The 20,452-nt window shown below is 41.7% G+C and overlaps 1 protein-coding gene across 1 annotated transcript in view; it reads left to right on the top strand.

Annotated features, from left to right (window-relative positions):
- The window catches only part of APPBP2 (amyloid beta precursor protein binding protein 2), a 53,494-nt gene that overhangs the window by 4,491 nt on the left and 28,551 nt on the right, over window positions 1-20,452 (top strand). The window contains exons 2-4 of the mRNA XM_068265380.1: window positions 13,999-14,087; window positions 14,707-14,858; window positions 19,232-19,355. Of these exons, the coding sequence (XP_068121481.1) occupies window positions 13,999-14,087; window positions 14,707-14,858; window positions 19,232-19,355 (365 nt within the window). The remainder of the gene's footprint in view (window positions 1-13,998; window positions 14,088-14,706; window positions 14,859-19,231; window positions 19,356-20,452) is intronic.

The following is a 20,452-nucleotide window of genomic DNA, read 5'->3' as shown; positions in this document are numbered from 1 at the left end:
CTCCAGCTCAGTCAGATTAGCTAGACAGCGTTTGTGAACAGCAGTTTTCAGATCTTGCCACAGATTCTCGATTGGATTTAGATCTGGACTTTGACTGGGCCATTCTAACACGTGTATGTTTTTGTTTTAAACCATTCCATTGTTGCCCTGGCTTTATGTGTAGGGTCATTGTCCTGCTGGAAGGTGAACCTCCGCCCCAGTCTGAAGTCTTTTGCAGACTCTGAGGTTTTCTTCCAAGATTGTCCTGTATTTGGCTCCATCATCTTTCCATCAACTCTGACCAGCTTCCCTGTCCCTGCTGATGAGAATCACCCCCAGAGCATGATGCTGCCACCACCATATTTGACAGTGGGGATGGTGTGTTCAAAGTGATGTGCAGTGTTTTCCGCCACACATAGCGTTTTGCATTTTGGCTACAAAGTTTCATTTTGGTCTCATCTGACCAGAGCACCTTCTTCCACATGTTTGCTGTGTCCCCCACATGGCTTGTGGCAATCTGCAAATGGGACTCCTTATGCTTTTCTGTTAACAATGGCTTTCTTCTTGCCACTCTTCCATAAAGGCCAATTTTGTGCAGTGCATGACTAATAGTTGTCCTATGGACAGATTCCCCCACCTGAGCTGTAGATCTCTGCAGCTCGTCCAGAGTCACCATGGGCCACTTGACTGCATTTCTGATCAGCACTCTCCTTGTTCGGCCTGTGAGTTTAGGTGGACAGCCTTGTCTTGGTAGGTGTACAGTTGTGCCATACTCCTTCCATTTCTGAATGATCGCTTGAACAGTGCTTTGTGGGATGTTTAAGGCTTTGGAAATCTTTTTGTAGCCTAAGCCTGTTTTCAATGTCTCAATAACTTTATCCCTGACCTGTCTGGTGTGTTCTTTGGACTTCATGGTGTTTTTGCTCCCAATATTCTCTTAGACAACCTCTGAGGCCGTCACAGAGCAGCTGTATTTGTACTGACATTAGCTTACACACAGGTGCACTCTGTTTAGTCATTAGCACTCATCAGGCAATGTCTATGGGCAACTGACTGCACTCAGACCAAAGGGGGCTGAATAATTACGCACACCCCACTTTGCAGTTATTTATTTGTAAAAAAATGTTTGGAATCCTGTATGATTTTCGTTCCACTTCTCACATGTACACCACTTTGTGTTGGTCTTTCATGTGGAATTCCAATAAAATTGATTCCTGTTTGTGGCAGAAATATGACAAAATGTGGAAAACTTCAAGAGGGCCGAATACTTTTGCAAGTCACTGTAAGATCATCAGCGCAGGTCTTAATATTGTTAATCCAATAGAATTTTCACTATTTACTTCTCAGGCCTTCAAACTCTTGTGCCCTCCATCACCATTTAAGAAAGAAAAAGAAGGCTTACCAGCCACACACAACCCACGTTATAAGGTTGTGTGTATAGCTTTAGCAACCAGGAAAAGTGGATCCATCATCCAAACTCTGAACCATACTTAAATAGGCATTGATAGATCCTCCCGTCTCATAATGAGTTTAAAGGGGTTCTGTGGTAGTCAAAAACTAAAACAAGCTGACACTTACCTGGGGCTTCTATCAGCCCCCTGTAGAAGTAATGTCCCACGCCGTCCTCTGATCTGCCGTTCCCCGCCGCCGCCACCGGGCATTATTCGTCTGATGACAGACAAATAATGCGCGCTCCCGTTTGCATCATCTGGAGCTTACTGCACAGGCGCAGTATGAAGTTTTCTTGTACTGCGCAGTAAGCTCTGATGACGCGTGCGGAAGTGAGAGCTCGGCCAAGCAGCCGCAGTGTAATCACTCGTGTGATTACACAGGGACCGGCGACGGGGAACGTTGCATCAGGAGAGGACAGTGCGGGACATAACCGCTGCAGGGGGCTGATAGGAACCCCAGGTAAATGTCAGCTGTTTTACTTTTTTATTCAAACAGAACTCCTTTAAATGGAAATAAAAAACGAATAGCAGCTCTAAATGCAGGCTGCTTTATTCTAAACTTATCAGCGCGTTAAAACCAAGTAGAAACATAAAAAAGCACCTTTTACACAACCTATAAAGTGTTTTTTTTTGCGGCTGGTAAACCCCGTGTGTGGTTTTTTTTTTTTTTTCTTTTAAAGAGAAACTCCGACCAAGAAATGAACTTTAATCCCAATCAGTAGCTGATACCTCCTTTTACATGATAAATCTATTGCTTTTCACAAACAGACCATCAGGGGGCGCTGTATGACTGATATTGTGGTGAAACCCCTCCCACAAGAAGCTCTGAGTACCGAGGTACTACCTGCCTGTGAACCCTGTTACATTGTGGGAAATAGCTGCAAGCAGCAGCTACATCACTTGCCAGCAGTAAAAATGTCACCATGTGATGAATGTCAGACTATAAATCAGGGATTTAAAATATTTTACAATGGGCAAACACTGACTAAATAATTAATACATAATTATTGTAAAAATGAAGCACTTTTTTTATTACATTCTTTTCACTGGAGTTCCTCTTTAAATGGTGATGGAGGGCACAAGACTTTGAAAGACTGAAAAGCTAACATGATGAAAAGTTTATTGAATTGACATAATATTAACCACTTCACCACTGAGGGGTTTTACCCCTTGAGCACCAGAGCAATTTTCACCTTTCAGCGCTCCTTCCATTCATTCACCTATAACTTTATCATTACTTATCACAATTAAATGAACTATATCTTGTTTTTTCCGCCACCAATTAGGCTTTCTTTAGGTGGGACATTATGCCAACAATTATTTTATTCTAAATATGTTTTAATGGGAAAATAGGAAAAATGTGGGAAAAAAATCATTATTTTTCAGTTTTCGGCCATTATAGTTTTTAAATAATGCCTGCTACTGTAATTAAAACCCATGAAATGTATTTGCCCATTTGTCCCGGTTATAAAACTGTTTAAATGATGTCCCTATCACAATGTTTGGCGCCAATATTTTATTTGTAAATAAAGGTGCATTTTTTTTCAGTTTTGCGTCCATCCCTAATTACAAGCCCATAGTTTATAAAGTAACAGTGTTGTACCCTCCTGACACAAATATTTAAAAAGTTCAGTCCCTAAGGTAACTGTTTATGTATTTTTTTTTAATTGTAAATTTTTTTTTTTTTTTTATTTATTTTTTTTTATTACAAAAAAAAAAATATGGTGTGGGAGGCAATGAGTTAATTTTTTGTGTATAAGTAATTGTGTAAATGCTTTAGGGTGTAGTTTTACTATTTAGCCACAAGATGGCAACAGTAACTTTGTTTAATGCAACCTCCAAGCGTCCTTTCGGACGCTTGGAGGAAGTACAAGGAGGCTGGGAAAGTGTAATTTTTATTTTTTCACACAATGATCGCGCTGCTTATCGGAGAAGCAGCGGATCATTGCGGGGCTTAGATCAACGAACGGGAATGGATTTTCCCGTTCATTGATCTCCGGGCCGGCGGCGTGTTTACGAGCGGGAGTGCGCGCTAGAGCCAGCGGGAGCGCGGGCAGTGGCAGGAGCGCGTAAAGTACGGATTTCTCCATCCCTGGGGGTGAAAGGATGGAAAAAGGGACGGAGAAATTCGTACGGGCGGGGGTAAAGTGGTTAAGACCTTCGCTGGTTGTCTTATACACTAGCTTATTACTTGCTGAGAAGAGAAACGCACACAGGATGGAATTATCTGTTCTTTTTCGCCTGTGCAGTAGTTTAGGTCCGCATTAAGCCACCAGCAAGAAGAATATGGTCAGAATAATTTTGTTAGTACTTTTTCACCTACGTTTTTGGTACTTTTTCAATTGCGAAGTGCTGAAAAGTTATTTTAAACAGAAGATGAAAAATGATCTCATAGGAGAAAGGGAATTGGATCTGGGCCCTTTGAGTAAGAAAATAGTACACCTAAATAACTGTTAGTTCATATCTGTAGGGATTACTTTAGAATAATTTTATACACAATTAGAGTGTACTGTTAGTGTACATCTGTCAAGGGGTTAATATTAATTTTTGCGGGGGATGCATACCAATTGAAACACTGCTCTATAACGTTATTTTGTGTACCTTATGCAGCAGTGAAAATTTTCCAATTACCGTATTTTTCGGCATATAAGACGCACTTTTTCTTCCCCAAAACAGGGGGGAAAAATTGGGTGCGTCTTATATGCCAAATGCACCCAAAAAAATGTTGCAGAGTGCGCAGGGAAGCACTTACCCATCTTGCCGCCATGCTCCTCTTCCCCTCGCTTCAGCCGCGATCCTCTTCACCTCCTCAGGCGCAGTTCTCGGATGCCACCTCCGCCGCCAGGTCCTCCGCTCCTGTGAATGGGAAAAGAAAACATTAGTGGCATTGTCCCCCTCTCCTGCCGCGATCCGCTCGGCGCTGCCACTCACGGGAAGCCGCCGCCGCCCCCTCCGCCGCTACACGCCGAGCGTCCATCCTCTTGCCCTCCTACTTCCTGTTTATATCACGTGCAGCCGCGTCATGCGTAGCCCCAGCCGCGTTGCGCTCGGGCTACGCATGACGCGGCTGCACGTGATGTAAACAGGAAGTAGGAGGGCAAGAGGATGGACGCTCGGCGTGTAGCGGCGGAGGGGGCGGCGGCGGCTTCCCGTGAGTGGCAGCGCCGAGCGGATCGCGGCAGGAGAGGGGGACAATGCCACTAATGTTTTCGTTTCCCCTTCACAGGAGAGGAGGACCTGGCGGCGGAGGTGGCATCCGAGAACTGCGCCTGAGGAGGTGAAGAGGATCGCGGCTGAAGCGAGGGGAAGAGGAGCATGGCGGCAGGAACAGGTGTAGTATTAATGTCATTGTAGTGCAGCTTAGTGTTAGTATAGTACAGTGTAGTGTAGTGAAGCTGTGTGTTGTGTCAGTGCATTGTAGTGTAGTATAGTGTAGTGAAGGGTATTGCAGTGGTGTGTTGTGTTAGTGTTGTGGTAGTGTAGTGTATTGTATTGCTGTGTAGTTTAGTTGTTAGGGCAGCAGGGATTAGTGTAGTGTAGATAGAGTAGCTTAGAGGCAGTTTTAGGGGGTAAAAGGTCCATAAGACGCCCCGGCAATGTAGACGCACCTAGGTTTAGTTTTTTTCCCTTATTTTTGCCCTCTAAACCAAGGTGCGTCTTATATGCCGGAGCGTCTTATATGCCGAAAAATACGGTAACCACCTTGTTGTATTTTACATTTATAAGCACTAAGATGCTTTATCATAAAGACTATTTTTAAAGCGGCACTATGGCGAAAAATTGTAAAATTTGAAATATGTGCAAACATAGACAAATAAGTACACTTTTTTTAAATCTCTCTCTCTCTCTCTCTCTCTCTCTCTCTCTCTCTCTCTCTCTCTCTCTCTCTCTCTCTCTCTCTCTCTCTCTCTGTATTCCGTTTCCGTTAGGAGCATGGTGAGTTCATAGAAGATTTTATTTTTTGTCACAAGTTAGCGGAAAATGACACTTTGTGAAAAAACACAATTAAAATCAATTTCCGCTAACTTGTGACAAAAAAAAAATCTTCTATGAACTCACCATAATCCTAACGCCATACCTTGGGGTGTCTTCTTTCTAAAATGGGGGTCATTTGTGGGGTTCCTTTACTGCCCTGGCATTTTAGGGGCCCTAAACCGTGAGGAGTAGTCTTGAAACCAAATGTCGCAAAATGACCTGTGAAATCCTAAAGGTACTCATTGGACTTTGGGCCCCTTAGCGCAGTTAGGGTGCAAAAAAGTGCCACACATGTGGTATCGCCGTACTCAGGAGAAGTGGTATAATGTGTTTTGTGGTGTATTTTTACACATACCCATGCTGGGTGGGAGAAATATCTCCGTAAATGACTGTGATAAGTGTCATTTTCCGCTAACTTGTGACAAAAAATAATATCTTCTATGAACTCACCATGCCTCTCACTGAATACTTTGGGATGTCTTCTTTCCAAAATGGGGTAATTTGGGGGGTATTTATACTATCCTGGAATTTTAGCACCTCATGAAACATGACAGGTGGGCAGAAAAGGCAGAGATGCTTCAAAATGGGAAAATTCACTTTTGGCACCATAGTTTGTAAACGCTATAACTTTTACCCAATCCAATATACATACACTGAATGTTTTTTTTTTTTTTTTTTTTTTTTTTTTTTTTAATAATTGGGGATATGGTGTGGGTTTTTTGTTGTTGTTTGTTTTGTTTTTTAAGTTTCTGTCAAGAGCGATTAAACTGCCATCCAAGCAGGAATATTGGGGTTATAGTAAAGTAAACCTGTGTATTCAAATTTGTGAGATCAAAATTTCAAGTTTTAATGAAAATTTCAAGTTCTAATAATTTCTATTAATAGGTTTCTGTGACTAGAGATGTCTAAACCATTTATGTGATTGTGTGCCCATCATCTGCATGCATTTTGAAAGGTGGTTGGTGCTAGAAAAAAAAAATAGAAAAAACAAAGTTTATAGATGGTGTGCCTAAAGAATGTCACATGCTGGAGAGATGATGTAAATGTATTTGTTTAGACAGTACAGTATAGGATTTTTAGCTGTTTCAACAGCTCCAAAACATTGGGCACATGCTGGCAATTGATTTTGTAGTAAAGCTTGCTGATTAGTTAGTTTAGCATATGTGTATACTGTGTGTTGCTGTTTGCAGTTAAACCATTATGAAAGACAGAACATTTAGTTCTCCAGTTCTAGGAGTCTATTCATGAGTAAATCCAGAAATCCAAGCACATTCATCTGCCTGTAGTCACCATCATTACTATTCACCAGCAGCATTCACTGGATTACCGGTTAATGTGCTTGTAGACAATAGAGCAAAACAAATCTTACCATAGCATATGAAATAAACCACATTTTCTAAAGGTGGCTATCCTTTTGTGGTGTGTGGGTGGTTTATCTCCCCCCCCAATTAAGTTCATCATTTATCATTAGAATGTTTTTGTCATTCGATCGACTAGGTCAAGATGGAAGATGTCAGGAGTAGAGCTAAATTGACGGCCCATAGCGTTGTACTGCATCGAGCAGTGCAACAATGTGGTTTGTTTAATAGATTTCATGTTAAATCAATCATATTGGAGTGATTTTGACTATGATGGGCCTTGTGCAATATCTCAGGAATTTGTCTAGGCGTCTCCATGAGCAAAAGATGGTTTGGGAGCCGAGTTCTTTTCAACCATGCAAAGGGGGGGACTTTTGTGCTTTAGGCTGCTGTCCTGCTACAGAACCTTATTGCACTTAATTATAGACCTTCTTCAATCGATTACTCTTCAATTGGACAGCAATATTGCAGAAAAGTCAAATTGCACCAGTCAATGAGGCATACAGTAATATTTAAAGTGGACCCAAATTAAAAATACAATATTTCAAAAATAAAATCTATTTTCTAAATTATAATAAATAGCAGCCTTTTTTCAGCTGCATGATGACAAATGTAAAATATTTTACATTTATTGGAGGAACCCCTCCCTTCCTTTCATATTGCCGGAACAGAATCCGGAAGACTGGTGGAGGAGAGAAAAAAACAAAACACAGGCTGCTACTGATGTCACAGGGAAGGTGATCTCAGCTTGTGTGAGATTTCACATAGACAACGCCCCTGTGAGGGAGGGTACTTGATGACAAACACACTCATGATCTAAAACCTCCTAGTAAGCTCAGAAGTAATGGCTGCCACCTGTATAACCCTAGTTATGGAAAGAGCAGGGTGAAAAGCATGCACTGAAATGCTCATAGGCTTGAAGGAGTGTTAATTTATCTTTGTATGTGTCAGAGTGGTGCAACTAAATATTTTGAATTAAAAAAAAAAAAGTTTGGTTTGTGTCCGCTTTTAAGTAGGGCACTGTGTGCAGTGTGTTACTACATCACTGCTTGTTGCACCCCGATCAATGGCATTATTGTGAAAGTGCCCTAAGGGTGCGTACACGTCTCCCAATTATAACAACAATTGTCCAACTTTACTTGACTAAAGTTGTCCAACTTCTTCAAGTTGTTTGATAATCGTGCATTTAAAATACTTTTGTTGAGCCTGTATATGGTGGCTTTAGAGATTGTTGCCTGATCCTTTTTGAGCTGATGCTTTTTAGTAACTTTCTTTCTTCCTGGAAATTTCCTTTTTTGCAAGACATGATGTGCTACTCGTTTGAGACATTTTTTCACCAAATTGAAATTACTTATTTTATTGCTTATTGTGATTAAAGCATGTCTCCACTTTCCTAAAGAAAATAGAAACAATCCTTATCTTATCATCTTTGTATAGTTGAAACATTTTGCCAAATGTATTATGCCTGGAACATGCCATGCAATTTCCGGTCAGATGGGTTGAATATGGGTGGAGTAGATAATTTTCCCACAGGTCCGATCTGATTTCCGATCGTTTTTCTAATCGATTTGAATAGAAGTGATCTGAAAATAGATCAGAAAAATGATCGGATCTGTTGGAAATTATCTATTGACCCATCTATCTGATGGAAAATTGCATGGTGTGTACCAGGCATAACACAGAACTGTTATTGTAATTTCCTCAGATCCTTAGCTCTGTATGTCTCATTGTGAGAATTTTCTTGGTTTGCTCAGCTGTTGGTGAAATGGGAAATTACTCCACATGCTATATCCGGAATCTTTGTGGTTGTGTAGGTTCCCTCCTCACTGTCATACAAATGTGTAATTCCTGTAAAGCTAGCAAAGTAGTTTATAGTGCTAAGCGATGCAACAATTTTTTTGCTTTGTGCAGACTTATGAATCTGTGAAACGCAAAGAGGTCCATTTTTGGTTCTTGTGTACAAAAGACAAAAGCTGTATTGTGTATTCTGTTGAAGTGGATAAAAAAGCCATAGCAGCTGCTTGAAGTTCAAAGATTTTATGGCTTTAAATTATTGAATAGTACTGACATATGTAGATTTTGTACTGAAGTGAAGTAACCATATTGCCCCCTCCACCCCCCAAAAAAAATTGTCTTCTGCCCCCCAGTAATCAAGAGTTAATAGCAGTGGAGGATACTCATGTTTCAAGCCAGTCTGTCTGTGACTTATCTCTTCATCCTCGCTGGTGCCTTTACTGAGACGCTGCCTGTAGCTTCTAGCTCTGTTTGTGTTTGCAGTTGGCAGTTCCATATTCCCCAAAAGGTGAAGACGGTAACTGATGTCAAACGCTTCTCTTCTCTAGTAGCGGCTAAGATGCCAGGAGCCAGTAATGTGAACTTCCTCTTCGTGCCAAGAGGAAATCTGGATGGGGACAAAAACAAGTCACACCACTGTTTTGAAATTGCCTTCCAGAGCCATAGGTTTTGAATTGGGATGATACCATTTTATAATACTGATTCATAGCTTCTTGCTTTTACTGATGGCTAACACAGTACAATACTCTACTGATACTACTTTCAGAGCCATAACATTAGATCCGCAGATTGCTGTGTTCCAAGCAACGATCTCTGGCAGGAGTACAGGAGTTGTCTTAAAGCGGACCCAAACCAAACATTTTTTTAATTCAGAATATTTAGTTGCACCACTCCACAGTTGCAACACTCCTTCAAGTCTATGAGCATTTCAGTGCATGCTTTTCACCCTCCTCTTTGCATAACTAGGGTTATACAGGTGGCAGCCATTAGCAATTCCTCCATTGCTGGACACCATCTACTCCACCAGTTTGCCGGATTATTTGCCGGCAATATGAAAGGAAGGGAGGGGTTTCTCCAATAAATGTAAAATATTTTATATTTGTCATCATGCAGCTGAAAAAAGGCTGCTATTTATTATTATAATTTAGAAAATATATTTTATTTCTGAAATCTTGTATTTTTAGTTTGGGTCCACTTTAACTGCATCTTATGTCTCTCAGTACATCACATTATTTTGTCACACTTGATGCATTGTATTAAGGTATTACCCTTTCCTGGAAGAACAGCAGTATGATCCTTTTGTCCTTAATATGTACAGTGGAGAGTGTACCAAATACACTACTGTTTTATGCAATGTGTTCTTTGAAATCCATATGCTTCTGGCTTTGCACACAGGAAGTTATATTATTCAAATGAATCCTTAAACTGTTAAAAAAAACTTGTAACTAAAAAAATAAATCCTTCTGGGGGGTACTTACCTCGGGAGGGGGAAGCCTCTGGATCCTAACGAGACTTCTCTTGTCCTCCTCGGTCCCTCAGGCGCAGTAGCTGCTCTTAGTTCAGGTTAAGACGAATATAGCCGAGCTCGCTTCAGAGTCTCTTTAAGAAGTATGTTTCTTCCAGAGTAAAATGAGCTATAAATTACTATTCTCCTATGTTGCTGTCACTCACAGTAGGTAGTGGACCTCTGACAGAACAGACAGGTTTTGGACTAGCCCATCACCTCATGGGGGGTTCACAGGGATTTATTTACTTTAAAAATGCACTTAGTGAATGACACTTGCTCTGACCAACTGCCAAAAAAGTGTACGGTGAGCAGGGAGGCTGGTCAGCATATTTGTATAAATCTATTTCAGGGAGTGCCTTTATAAACCATAAAGGCCATGCTGAGATTCCCCTATGTAGAGATGGACTAGCCCAAAACCTGTCGGTAATGTCAGATTTCTACTACTTACTGTAAGTGACAGCAACATAGAACAGTACTTTATGGCTCATTTTACTTAGGAAGAAACCTACGTCTTAATTGTATGCATTTTAAATTTTAAGATTTTTGCTACAGTTCCTCTATGCATAAAGCATATGCACTTTGCTAGCTGCGTGTGCACTCCGATCACCGCCACTCCGCGCCGATTCGCCGCTACCCGCCGCGCCGCCCCCACAGACCTATGCGCTGCCTGGCCAATCAGTGCCAGGCAGTGCTGGGTGGTGGTTCGGGACTCCCTTTGACGTCACGACGTCATCCTGTCTATCGCCATGGCAACGGGGGAAGCCCTAATGGAAATCCCGTTCAGAACGTGATTTCCGGACGGGCTTTATCGCCGGAGGCGATCGAAGAGGGTGGGGGGATGCCGCTGCACAGTGGCTGATTTAAAAAAAAAAAAAAAAAAAAAAAACTGCTGTGCTGCCTCCTGGCGGTTTTTAATAGACCGCCAGGAGGGTTAAGGTACCCATGTATAAGTCAATACATCAGAGAACTTACAAACTCCACACTGGCTGGGATTCACTTCTGGGACCCTAAGCATTCCAAGATTAGTGCTGGCCACTTTGGCTACTGTGCACTCCAATGCTGGGAATACACGTTACGTTTTTGCGGTAGATTCTCCGCGCGATCTATTAACCATTCGAGTCTCTGCTCGATTTCTCTTATCTTCCGCTTGTTTTCTTTATCTTTTTTTCCATTCATTTCTATAAGGAATCAAGCGGAGAATCGGACATGATGGAATTTTTATCTATTGAAGGCATCTGCCGCAAAAATGTAACGTGTATTCCCAGCATAATGCCTGCCACTACTTTTCCATAATTTGCAGTTCTGACCTCATTCAGTTACACTAATTAAGCAGCACATTACGCACCAAAATGCATACACTTCGTGTAACAGTACAGTGTATTTTTGAGTTTTATACTTGATGTGATGATGGGCTGGGTAGGTAGGCCCAGTAATACAAGTTCAAAGTGGTCATAGGAAAGGAGCACAATATGTAGAATACACTAGGGGAGGGAGGACCCTGCCAAAGGATTGCAATATTATGGGGTGGAGGGTGAACACACTAGGTTAGGGTTGGGGAATAAATAGTCTGTAGAGTTATGCTGGGAATACACCAGCCGTGTGTCTACTCGTCCGCGCAGATCGATTGCCGCTCGGGGATTGGGCGGGAGTCGAGCGGCTTGATCAGGCCAGCTGAATATTATCAGCTGGCTGGATCAGCTGGTCGATACACGGTACTGAAACGTACCGTGTATCCCCAGCATTACTGTGTGGCAGGGGGTGGGTAGGCCATCTTAAAGAAGTGTATTTTGAGGGCTTGCTTGAATGTGTTGACCTTATCCTTTTGAAAGCGAACAAATTAAAGCTTCATTTACACATGCACAATGTGTAAATGAAGCTCACGCCGATTGGTGTGGCATCCCCAGGACCACTACATGCCAATTGGCGTGAAGTGCTAGGGGCGGAGATTGCAGCGGATCATGTGCTGCTAGGAGACTTAGACGTCTATTTACATGGTACAGCTCTGCGATCTACGACAGCGCTGTACTGGGGACAGCCGTATGACACGCTGTCTCTCTGAGCAGCAGGGAAGCAGGCACAATCCCGCTTTATCAGGCAACAAAACAGGAGTAACATACAGCTAGGGGTCCAGACTATGCTTGGCACCTCTGTCAACAGAGGTGCCTGATGAAGCTGGATTGCCAGTTATCACTAGGAGTATGTGAATAAAATGTTGTTCACATACTCCTAGTGATAACTGGCAATCCCGCTTCACCAGGCACCTCTGTTGACAGAGGTGCCAAGCATAGTCTGGACCCCTAGTTGTATGTTACTCCTGTTGTTTTGTTGCCTGATGAAGCGGGATTGTGCCCGTGAAGCACGTTGCCAGTTATCACTAGGAGTATGTGAATCAAATTTTATTGACCATATGACAGCATTGTGTCTGTTTGGAGTGTCTGGTCCACCACCGCCTCCTGAACAGTTTTTTTTTTTTAGATGATTTTAGCATATTTTACTCTTTTGGCGCCACTGTACACCTAAACTGTCTACATGGGTATTTATCTGAATATGTTGAAATATTTACTGAACTTGATAATGTGTTGCAGAGGTATGCCAAAGCTAGTAGCTGCAGGCATTCAGTGTACTGCATGAGCTAATGATCTTATTTTGTAAATGAACAATGGTATATGTAGTGTTTACACCATACTCCATAACAACCTGTGCATATTATACACTACTGGTGTCACTGTAGCTGTCTTACATTGCAGTTGAAGGTACAGGTTCATGTTTCTGCCTAAACTTCTGAATTACAATAACTTGTACAAAAACCTGTATCCCATAGAGCCTTCCCAGTCCTCTCTCCGCTCTGCTGTTTTACCACGGTGTCCTGTTAACCCTGTAGGTCTAATACCTGTTTGGCACTCCTTGTGCAACCTTGGCGCAAGTACTTGCATTCCCCAGTACTTCCAAAGAAGAGCAGATCCTTACTGTGCACACTTGTGTTAGACTTGTGCATGCACAGTAAAGATGTGTTTGTGTTCCGGAGGTCTTGGGGGACATGAATGCTTCCCGAAGGTGTGTAAATTCAACAGGGTCAGCGGTGGAACAAGGTGGCAGAGGACCAGGAAGGTTTGTATCTAGAGCGTTTCCTTTACATTGATCAGTATCTATCTAACCCTGTGTTGCCAACTCATCCCTGTTTGTTTTTAAATGCAGACACATATGATTTATACAGGTGTAGTGGCTAGCTAGATGCAGTTTGGGTACTGATTGTTTTGATAGTCCAAGAACCAGCATGGCTTAGATGTGCCAGTATTTAACGTGTACCAGAGCTGTGGAAAAAAGATTGGCTACTCGCCCACGGCTTCCTCCAGCAGCATAAACCGCCTGAGTCCCACGCTGTCCTCCCGCTGTCTGCTGTTCAGCTGCGATCAGCCCCAGTAACTGGCTCAGTCGCGTCAGTCCGGTGAGTATCAAATCTTTTTTCCCACAGCTCTGGTACACTTTTTTTTTTTTTTTAAAGGGATGATTTGGCAACCCTTATCTAACCTGAAGCTAGTTCCATCACTTCAAGTTCAGTTTTTAAAGCGGACCTGAATGCAGAACTTTCCCTCTGCTCTAAAAGATGCACAACCGCATAATAGCCTGGTTTCTACTTCCTGATTCATGGAAGCAGACATTTTAACTGCCTATGAGCTTATCTGCCATCTCTGCTGTGGCAGTCAAGTGACATGGGAGAGGTCAAATTACAACTTGTGATTAGACACAAATCAGGGGGAATTAAACAAACAGGCTAAATTATTTAAATACATACTGGGTGCATTTATCTGTTTTCCTTCTGTCCTGTGCAAGAGTTCAGGTCCACTTTATCATTTGTTTGGATGTCAGGGGCTGAGCTCATCACAAATAACTATTTGGATCATTTACTAATGCAGTTGTATCATATCTGTTTTAGCTTTATCAGCAAGGCCGACTCTGTCAGCTAGGAAGTGAATTCTGTGAGTTGGAGGTCTTTGCCAAAGTGCTGCGTGCGCTAGATAAAAGGTAAACAAGGTGTTTGCTTTTTTTCTTCTGTGTTTAACTTCTTCTTATTAACCTTAAATCTTTCAGAGAAAAATAAAGTTTGTACATGTTTAATTATACAGTGGTGTGCTGAAGACGTTAGTATTGGGGTGCGTTTTTTTTGTTTGTTTTTCCTGCTGCTGCGGGAAGAGTGTATGAAGTGTTTGCTGTATTAAATCACTTGAAAAATGTAGAAGTCAGATGAGGGGGGCTTGGCTTATAAACAATATTTGTAGACCACAATAAAGAGCAGTGTAATTTATAACTTTGATAATAGTCACTTTGCGCCTCATTTAACAAGGAGTTTTTTTTTTAGGGATGGAGAACTTTGAAGAGAATAAGTAATCCATCGAACGTAGGTCTAGATTAAAAAACTACTAAGTGACAAAGGATGAAAACTGTTGTCTAAATCCTATCGGCAATGCAAGGATTGCTAAAAGGTTAGTGGATCAGCAGTACCGAATCTATACTACTGCGATTTCACTAACCCTTTAGAAGTCATTGCTATAGTCTTGAGTTATGAATCCTTGACACTAACCAGAATAGTGTTAAATTGCTTTATATATTTACTTTTTTTTTTTTTTTTTTTTTTATCCCCCAGACATCTGCTCCATCACTGCTTTCAGGCGTTAATGGACCATGGCGTGAAGGTTGCCTCTGTTTTGGCATATTCATTTAGCAGGCGTTGTTCTTACATTGCGGAATCTGATGCCCAAGTGAAGGAAAAGGCTATCCAAATTGGGTTTGTTCTTGGTAAGGACACTTATTTATTATAAGTTGAGCCCCTTGTGAAATAGTGTGCAGGTAAAGTCTTCATTCTTCTTCATGACTTGTACCCTAACTATGTACACAGTGATGGGTAAAGCTCAATACATGTTTCGTATCAGTGAGGCAGAATGAAAATTCTATTCTCTCAAAGCAAGCTGTATCCCAGCTACTAGTAGGCTTCCTTTGTTGTTGGTGGAGTGTGAGCTGTGTGTAGAGGTGTGACGTGACAAATCAACTGCTTCCACATTTTGCCCTTTGTTCCAGGACACTGAGAATTGAAACCAATAGCATAACTTAGAGTCTCAGAGACAAAAAGACAGCCCAGCTCTGATACTTACCTGGGGCTTCCTCCCGCCCCATAAACACGTTTAAGTCGCACGCGGTCTGCTGTTAAGCCGTGGTGAGCTTTGTTACTGGGCTCAGTCTGCCAGTCAGAGTCTACTTCACATGCGCCAAGCTCCTGCGCATGCGCAGTAGACCCGGATTATGTCACTGAGCCTGGTAATGGCGCTCACCGCGGCTGAACAGCAGACCGCTGGAGAACAGCTGGGGACTAAAGGCTCATAAACGCATCAGACCATAGTCTATGGAAAATGAAAGATCACAGACCAATTTTACCCCCTTCCTGTAGTATGAGAGCCATACCTACAGTCTATTGTATGGAGCTGAACTCCCCATCAGACAAATCTTTGCAAGAGGCTACACACACAGATGCTGTAGACATTCAAAAGATCAGTATCTGCAAAAGATCTGTTCCTGCAAAATGCATTCATAGTCTATATCTGCAGATCATCATACACACCTTGTTTAACAGACATTCATCTGCAGATCAGATCCACCAGGATGGATTTTCAGATCTGCCGATTGTCAGATCTGCAGATGAATGTCAGTTAAACAAGGTGTGTATGATGATCTGCAGATCTCATAGACTATGAATGCAATTTGCAGGAACGAATCTTTGGCAGGAACAGATCTTTTGCAGCTACAGATCTTTTGTGTCTGTACAGCATCTGTGTGTGCAGCATCTTGCAAAGATTTTTTTTCTGATGTGGAGTTCAGCTCCATAGAAAAGACTGTGAAGGTATGGCTCTCATACTACATGAAGGGTGGTAAGATTGGTCTGTGATCTTTCATTTTCCAAAGACTATAGTCTGATGTGTGTATGTGGCCTTAGACGTGTTTATGGGGCAGGAGGAAGCCCGGGGTAAGTATCAGAGCTGGGATGTCTGTCGTCTCTGAGGCTAATGGAAAAGGTGATCTCTTACAATTTTGTCTTTACAAACTCATACAGAGTGAAGAACTCTACTTTAGTTCATAACCACAGATTCTAGCTTTCATAACTGTTTTACATAAAGCTTTTAGTCTTCTCTGCTCTCTGTCTGTTCAGTAAGCTGCACCTGTTCAGTAAGGAGTTTCTTGGGCAAGTCTCCCTAACACTGCTACTGCGTGTGCTTTTGTTACTGCCTTGTAAACGCTGTGAGTCCAGGAGAAAGGCGCTACACAAATACTGGAATTATTATTCTTTTTCCTGGATAAACCTCCATTCATTCAGTCATTGAGATGCTAATAATTTTGCATTGATGCAGATTGTACGCAGTTCTAAATGGACCAATCCATTGCATTGGCATTCCTTTAAAATTTACATAAACTCATAATCCTCACTATCTCAGTGACCACTGCTAAGAGGGGGAAGAGCACAAGAGTGGGGCTCCGATTTTCTAACCTTGTATATTTGCAGATAGAGAGAGAGAGAGATGGATGCTAGAGACACTGTGACAAGAAAAACGTCCCCTGGGGGGTAGTCACCTCAGGAGGGGGAAGCCTCCAGATCCTAATGAGGCTTCCTTCCCCCGTCCTCCTCAGTCCAAAGGGGGGTCTCGCTGCAGCCCTTCAAAGCCGGCCCGACATATCCGACAGCCCGTTCAATATTTACCTTTCCAGGCTCCAGCGGGGAAACTGGTTCGGCTCTTCTGACGGAGATAGGCGGAAATAGCTGATCTCCGCCGGGTCCGCTGTACTGCGCAGGAGACTTGCACCTGTGCAGTAGAGCGGCCCGACGGGGATCGGCCATTTCCGCCTATCTCTGTGGGAAGGAGCAGACACTGCGCCTGCGCTGGAGCCAAAAGTTAAATATTTACATTGCCGCTGCTCCGGGAGGATTTTTGCCGCCGCCGTGGGAACGAAGAGGACGGGGGAAGCCTCAATAGGATACGGAGGCTTCCCCCACCCGAGGTGAGTACTCCTTTCAGATTTTTTCCTTGCAGATTTTCTTTAAAGGCAATGAGTACAACACTTATTCAGTACTATTTGTAATAATATACTTTGTACACTATTATTATTATTATTATTATTATTATTATATTTATTTATTTTTTTCCTCTCAGCAAGAGTTTTATTGAATGAGCAATAGGTGCAAGAAAAGACACATTTAAAATAACCATCACATAAGTACTCAGTATAGGCCATATCTGTTCCGAGTCCAGAACAAAATGCACATTGGACATGAGAATAATAACAGAGTAATTAGTAGTACGGAACACCTGTAAAATAGGCAAGCACAAAAACACAGATTCCGGGGTAAACTGTCATGTTTGGGAGAATCTATCACTCCAAGGCGCCCAGATAGCGTCAAACTGATCTTCCTGATCTATTAAGGATAAAATAATAATCTCCATCCAGTAATACTCATCTTCTGCTTTAAGGCTGGGGTAATGGTTTAGTGTATATATATATATATATATATATATATATATATATATATATATATATATATATATATATATATATATATATATATATATATATATATATATATATATATATATATATATATATATATATATATATATATATATATATATATATATTCGGCAACATCTTCCACAGTGCTATATAGTGTATAGTCAAGACACTAACTGTCCCTTGGAGGAGCTCGCAATCAAATCCCTACTGTTAATGTATGTATCGTGTTGTGTATGTATCATAGTCTAGGACCAATTTAGGAGGAAGCCAATTAACTTACCTGTATTTTTTTTGGGGGGGGGGGGGGGGGGGATGTGGGAGGAAACCGTAGTGGCCAAAAGAAATGCACACAGATACGTGCAGAACATACAAACTTTTTGCAGATAGTGCCCTGGCTGGGATTTGAACCGAAGATCCAGCGCTGCAAGGCGAGAGCACTAACCATTATGCCACCGTGCTGCCCAACACTATAAAACTTATTTCCAACCGCCTAATACCGATAGGTGTCTGGACCGTGGCTCCACCAGGACCACCTAACGCCGATTGGTGTCAAGTCCTGGGGTGGAGAGCAGCAGGGGTCGCGTGCGAATCCCCGCTTGAGTGACTTGGCTCAGTTCTGTTAACAGTCTGCCTGCTGCCATCGGTGCTGGCAAACCGTTAAGAAAAGAAATTAGCTTTTTTTTTTCGATATGCAGTGCTGTACTGGGGACAGCCATGTCACTTGGCTGTCCTCTGGATCGGCTCACCACGCGATCCCTCTCATAGGCTGAAGCTATAAGAGGCGATCGCCCTAATTGGTTATTGGGGAGAGGGAGGGAAAAAATTCAAAATACTTTTAATTTTAAAATGACAATTAAATAAAAAAAAAAAAAAAAAAAAAAAAAAAAAAAGCCAGCAGCAATTAGATCCCACCAACAGAAAGCTCTGTTGGTGGGCAGAAAAGGACGGCAGTTTCATTTGAGTGCTTAGTTGTATGGCTGTGTAGCACACTTTAACGTCGCACTGTGAAAGAGGCCTAAGTGGCAGCTGGATAATATACTGTTTAAAGGGACACAGATGAATGTCTGTTAAACAAGGTTTGTTTGAGGATCTGCAGATATTGACTATGAATGCATTTGGCAGGAAGAGATCTTTTGCAGATACTGATCTTTTGCATGTGCACAGCATCTTTGTGTTCAGCATCTTGCAAAGATTTTTATCTGATGGAGAGTTCAGCTCAATAGAATACGAGTATGGCTCTCATACTACATGGAAGGTGGTAAAATTGGTCTGTGATCTTTCATTTTCCAAAGACTATGGTCTGATGTGTGTATGCACCCTAACTCACAGTACTGCCTGTACAGGAAAGGACAAATGCTTAAACCCTTTCTGTGCTCCCTGTATGTTTTTTTTTTTATTTTTTTTATTAGGATTCCTGTATATTGTAATGAAGAAATCATTTTCCCTAATTGTTCTCATACTGTGCCTAATCTTTTAGAGCAGAGGGGAAGTTTTGAGCTTAGATCCACTTTAAATACATGGAAGTTGTCTAAATCCATAAGTTGTTGTGTTTTTTTTTTTTTTTTTTTTTAAATATTCCTGTTGAATAGAATAAATAGCAGTCTTTGTTTTTATAGGTGGTTTCCTTTCAGACGCTGGCTGGTACGGTGATGCAGAGAAGGTGTTTCTTTCTTGCCTACAGCTATGCACACTTCACAATGAAATGCTGCATTGGTTTCGTGCAGTAGAGTGCTGTGTCAGGTTTGTATGCTTAAATACTTTGCCATGATGTATTTAAACAAAAATCATGATCCTGAAGAGGTGTTAAAATATGATGTATGATGGGTTTTTACAAAGCCATCTAGGATGGACCTAGCACACCGGTGTTTGATTGTATGCCCTTACCTGATTATATGTATTTTAAATGGGTTAATGCATCAGCAGCATTATCACTGCCTACTCAGACAAGTTGTGACTTAAAATTATTACTAGTTGTTTTATGCTGCAAAGTAAATTTGCAGGTGTACAGTTCATTTGTTTCTTTTTAGTTTAAATAAAAAAAAATAAAAAAAAAATGTTCACCTGACAGCTTCTTCATACTTGGCTGATCATGAATTACAAACTTAGGCCTCTTGCACACTACATGCGATTCAGATTTGTGGTTTTTAATAGATTTTACCATGCAATTCAGATTTACGATTTTTAATCGGTACTGCATTTTGCAGGGTTTTTTTTTTCTGCATTTTTCTTGTTTTAATAGCATCCAGGGAAAATTGGAATTGATAATCGGATTTGCAGTGTGCAGGGGTCCTCAAAGTGTAGCTGAGCTGGCGAGGGAAAGAAAATGTATACATACCTGGGGCCCCCTCAAGGCTGATAGCTCTCTCGCTGTTCTCCATCGCCTGGATCATCTGAAATTTGGACCCAAAATCCTCCAGTTGGCACAGTTGGACTGCATTCGCTCCCCCATCATTGGGAGCGTTCTGTGCATGCACAGTGGTACTGTATAGGTGCAGAACGCTCCTGGTGACGTGGCCGTGCATGCGCAGAACTTCCCAGACCGGAGGAGTTTCGGGGCCAGATTCAAGACAATCTGGATGGTGGGGGAGCGATCAGCCTTAAAGAGAACCTGTACTGAGTAAAAATATTTAAAATAAACACATGAGGTAACTTCAAATGAACATTACATAGTTACCTTGCCATCCGTTCCTCTCAGAAGCTCACCATTTTCTTCTGACAATGATCCCTTCCAGTTCTGACAATATTTTGTCAGATCTGAAATATATCAGTTGTTGTCAGTAATATATCAGTTGCTGTCAGTTATAGCTGAGAGGAAAAGTGATGTACCAGGTAATATC

The sequence above is a fragment of the Hyperolius riggenbachi genome, chromosome 2 (assembly GCF_040937935.1).
Source record: "Hyperolius riggenbachi isolate aHypRig1 chromosome 2, aHypRig1.pri, whole genome shotgun sequence".
Classification (NCBI taxonomy): Eukaryota; Metazoa; Chordata; class Amphibia; order Anura; family Hyperoliidae; genus Hyperolius; species Hyperolius riggenbachi.
The sequence above is the reverse complement of the archived record's forward strand: the minus strand, read 5'-3'. Positions and strand labels throughout refer to the sequence as shown.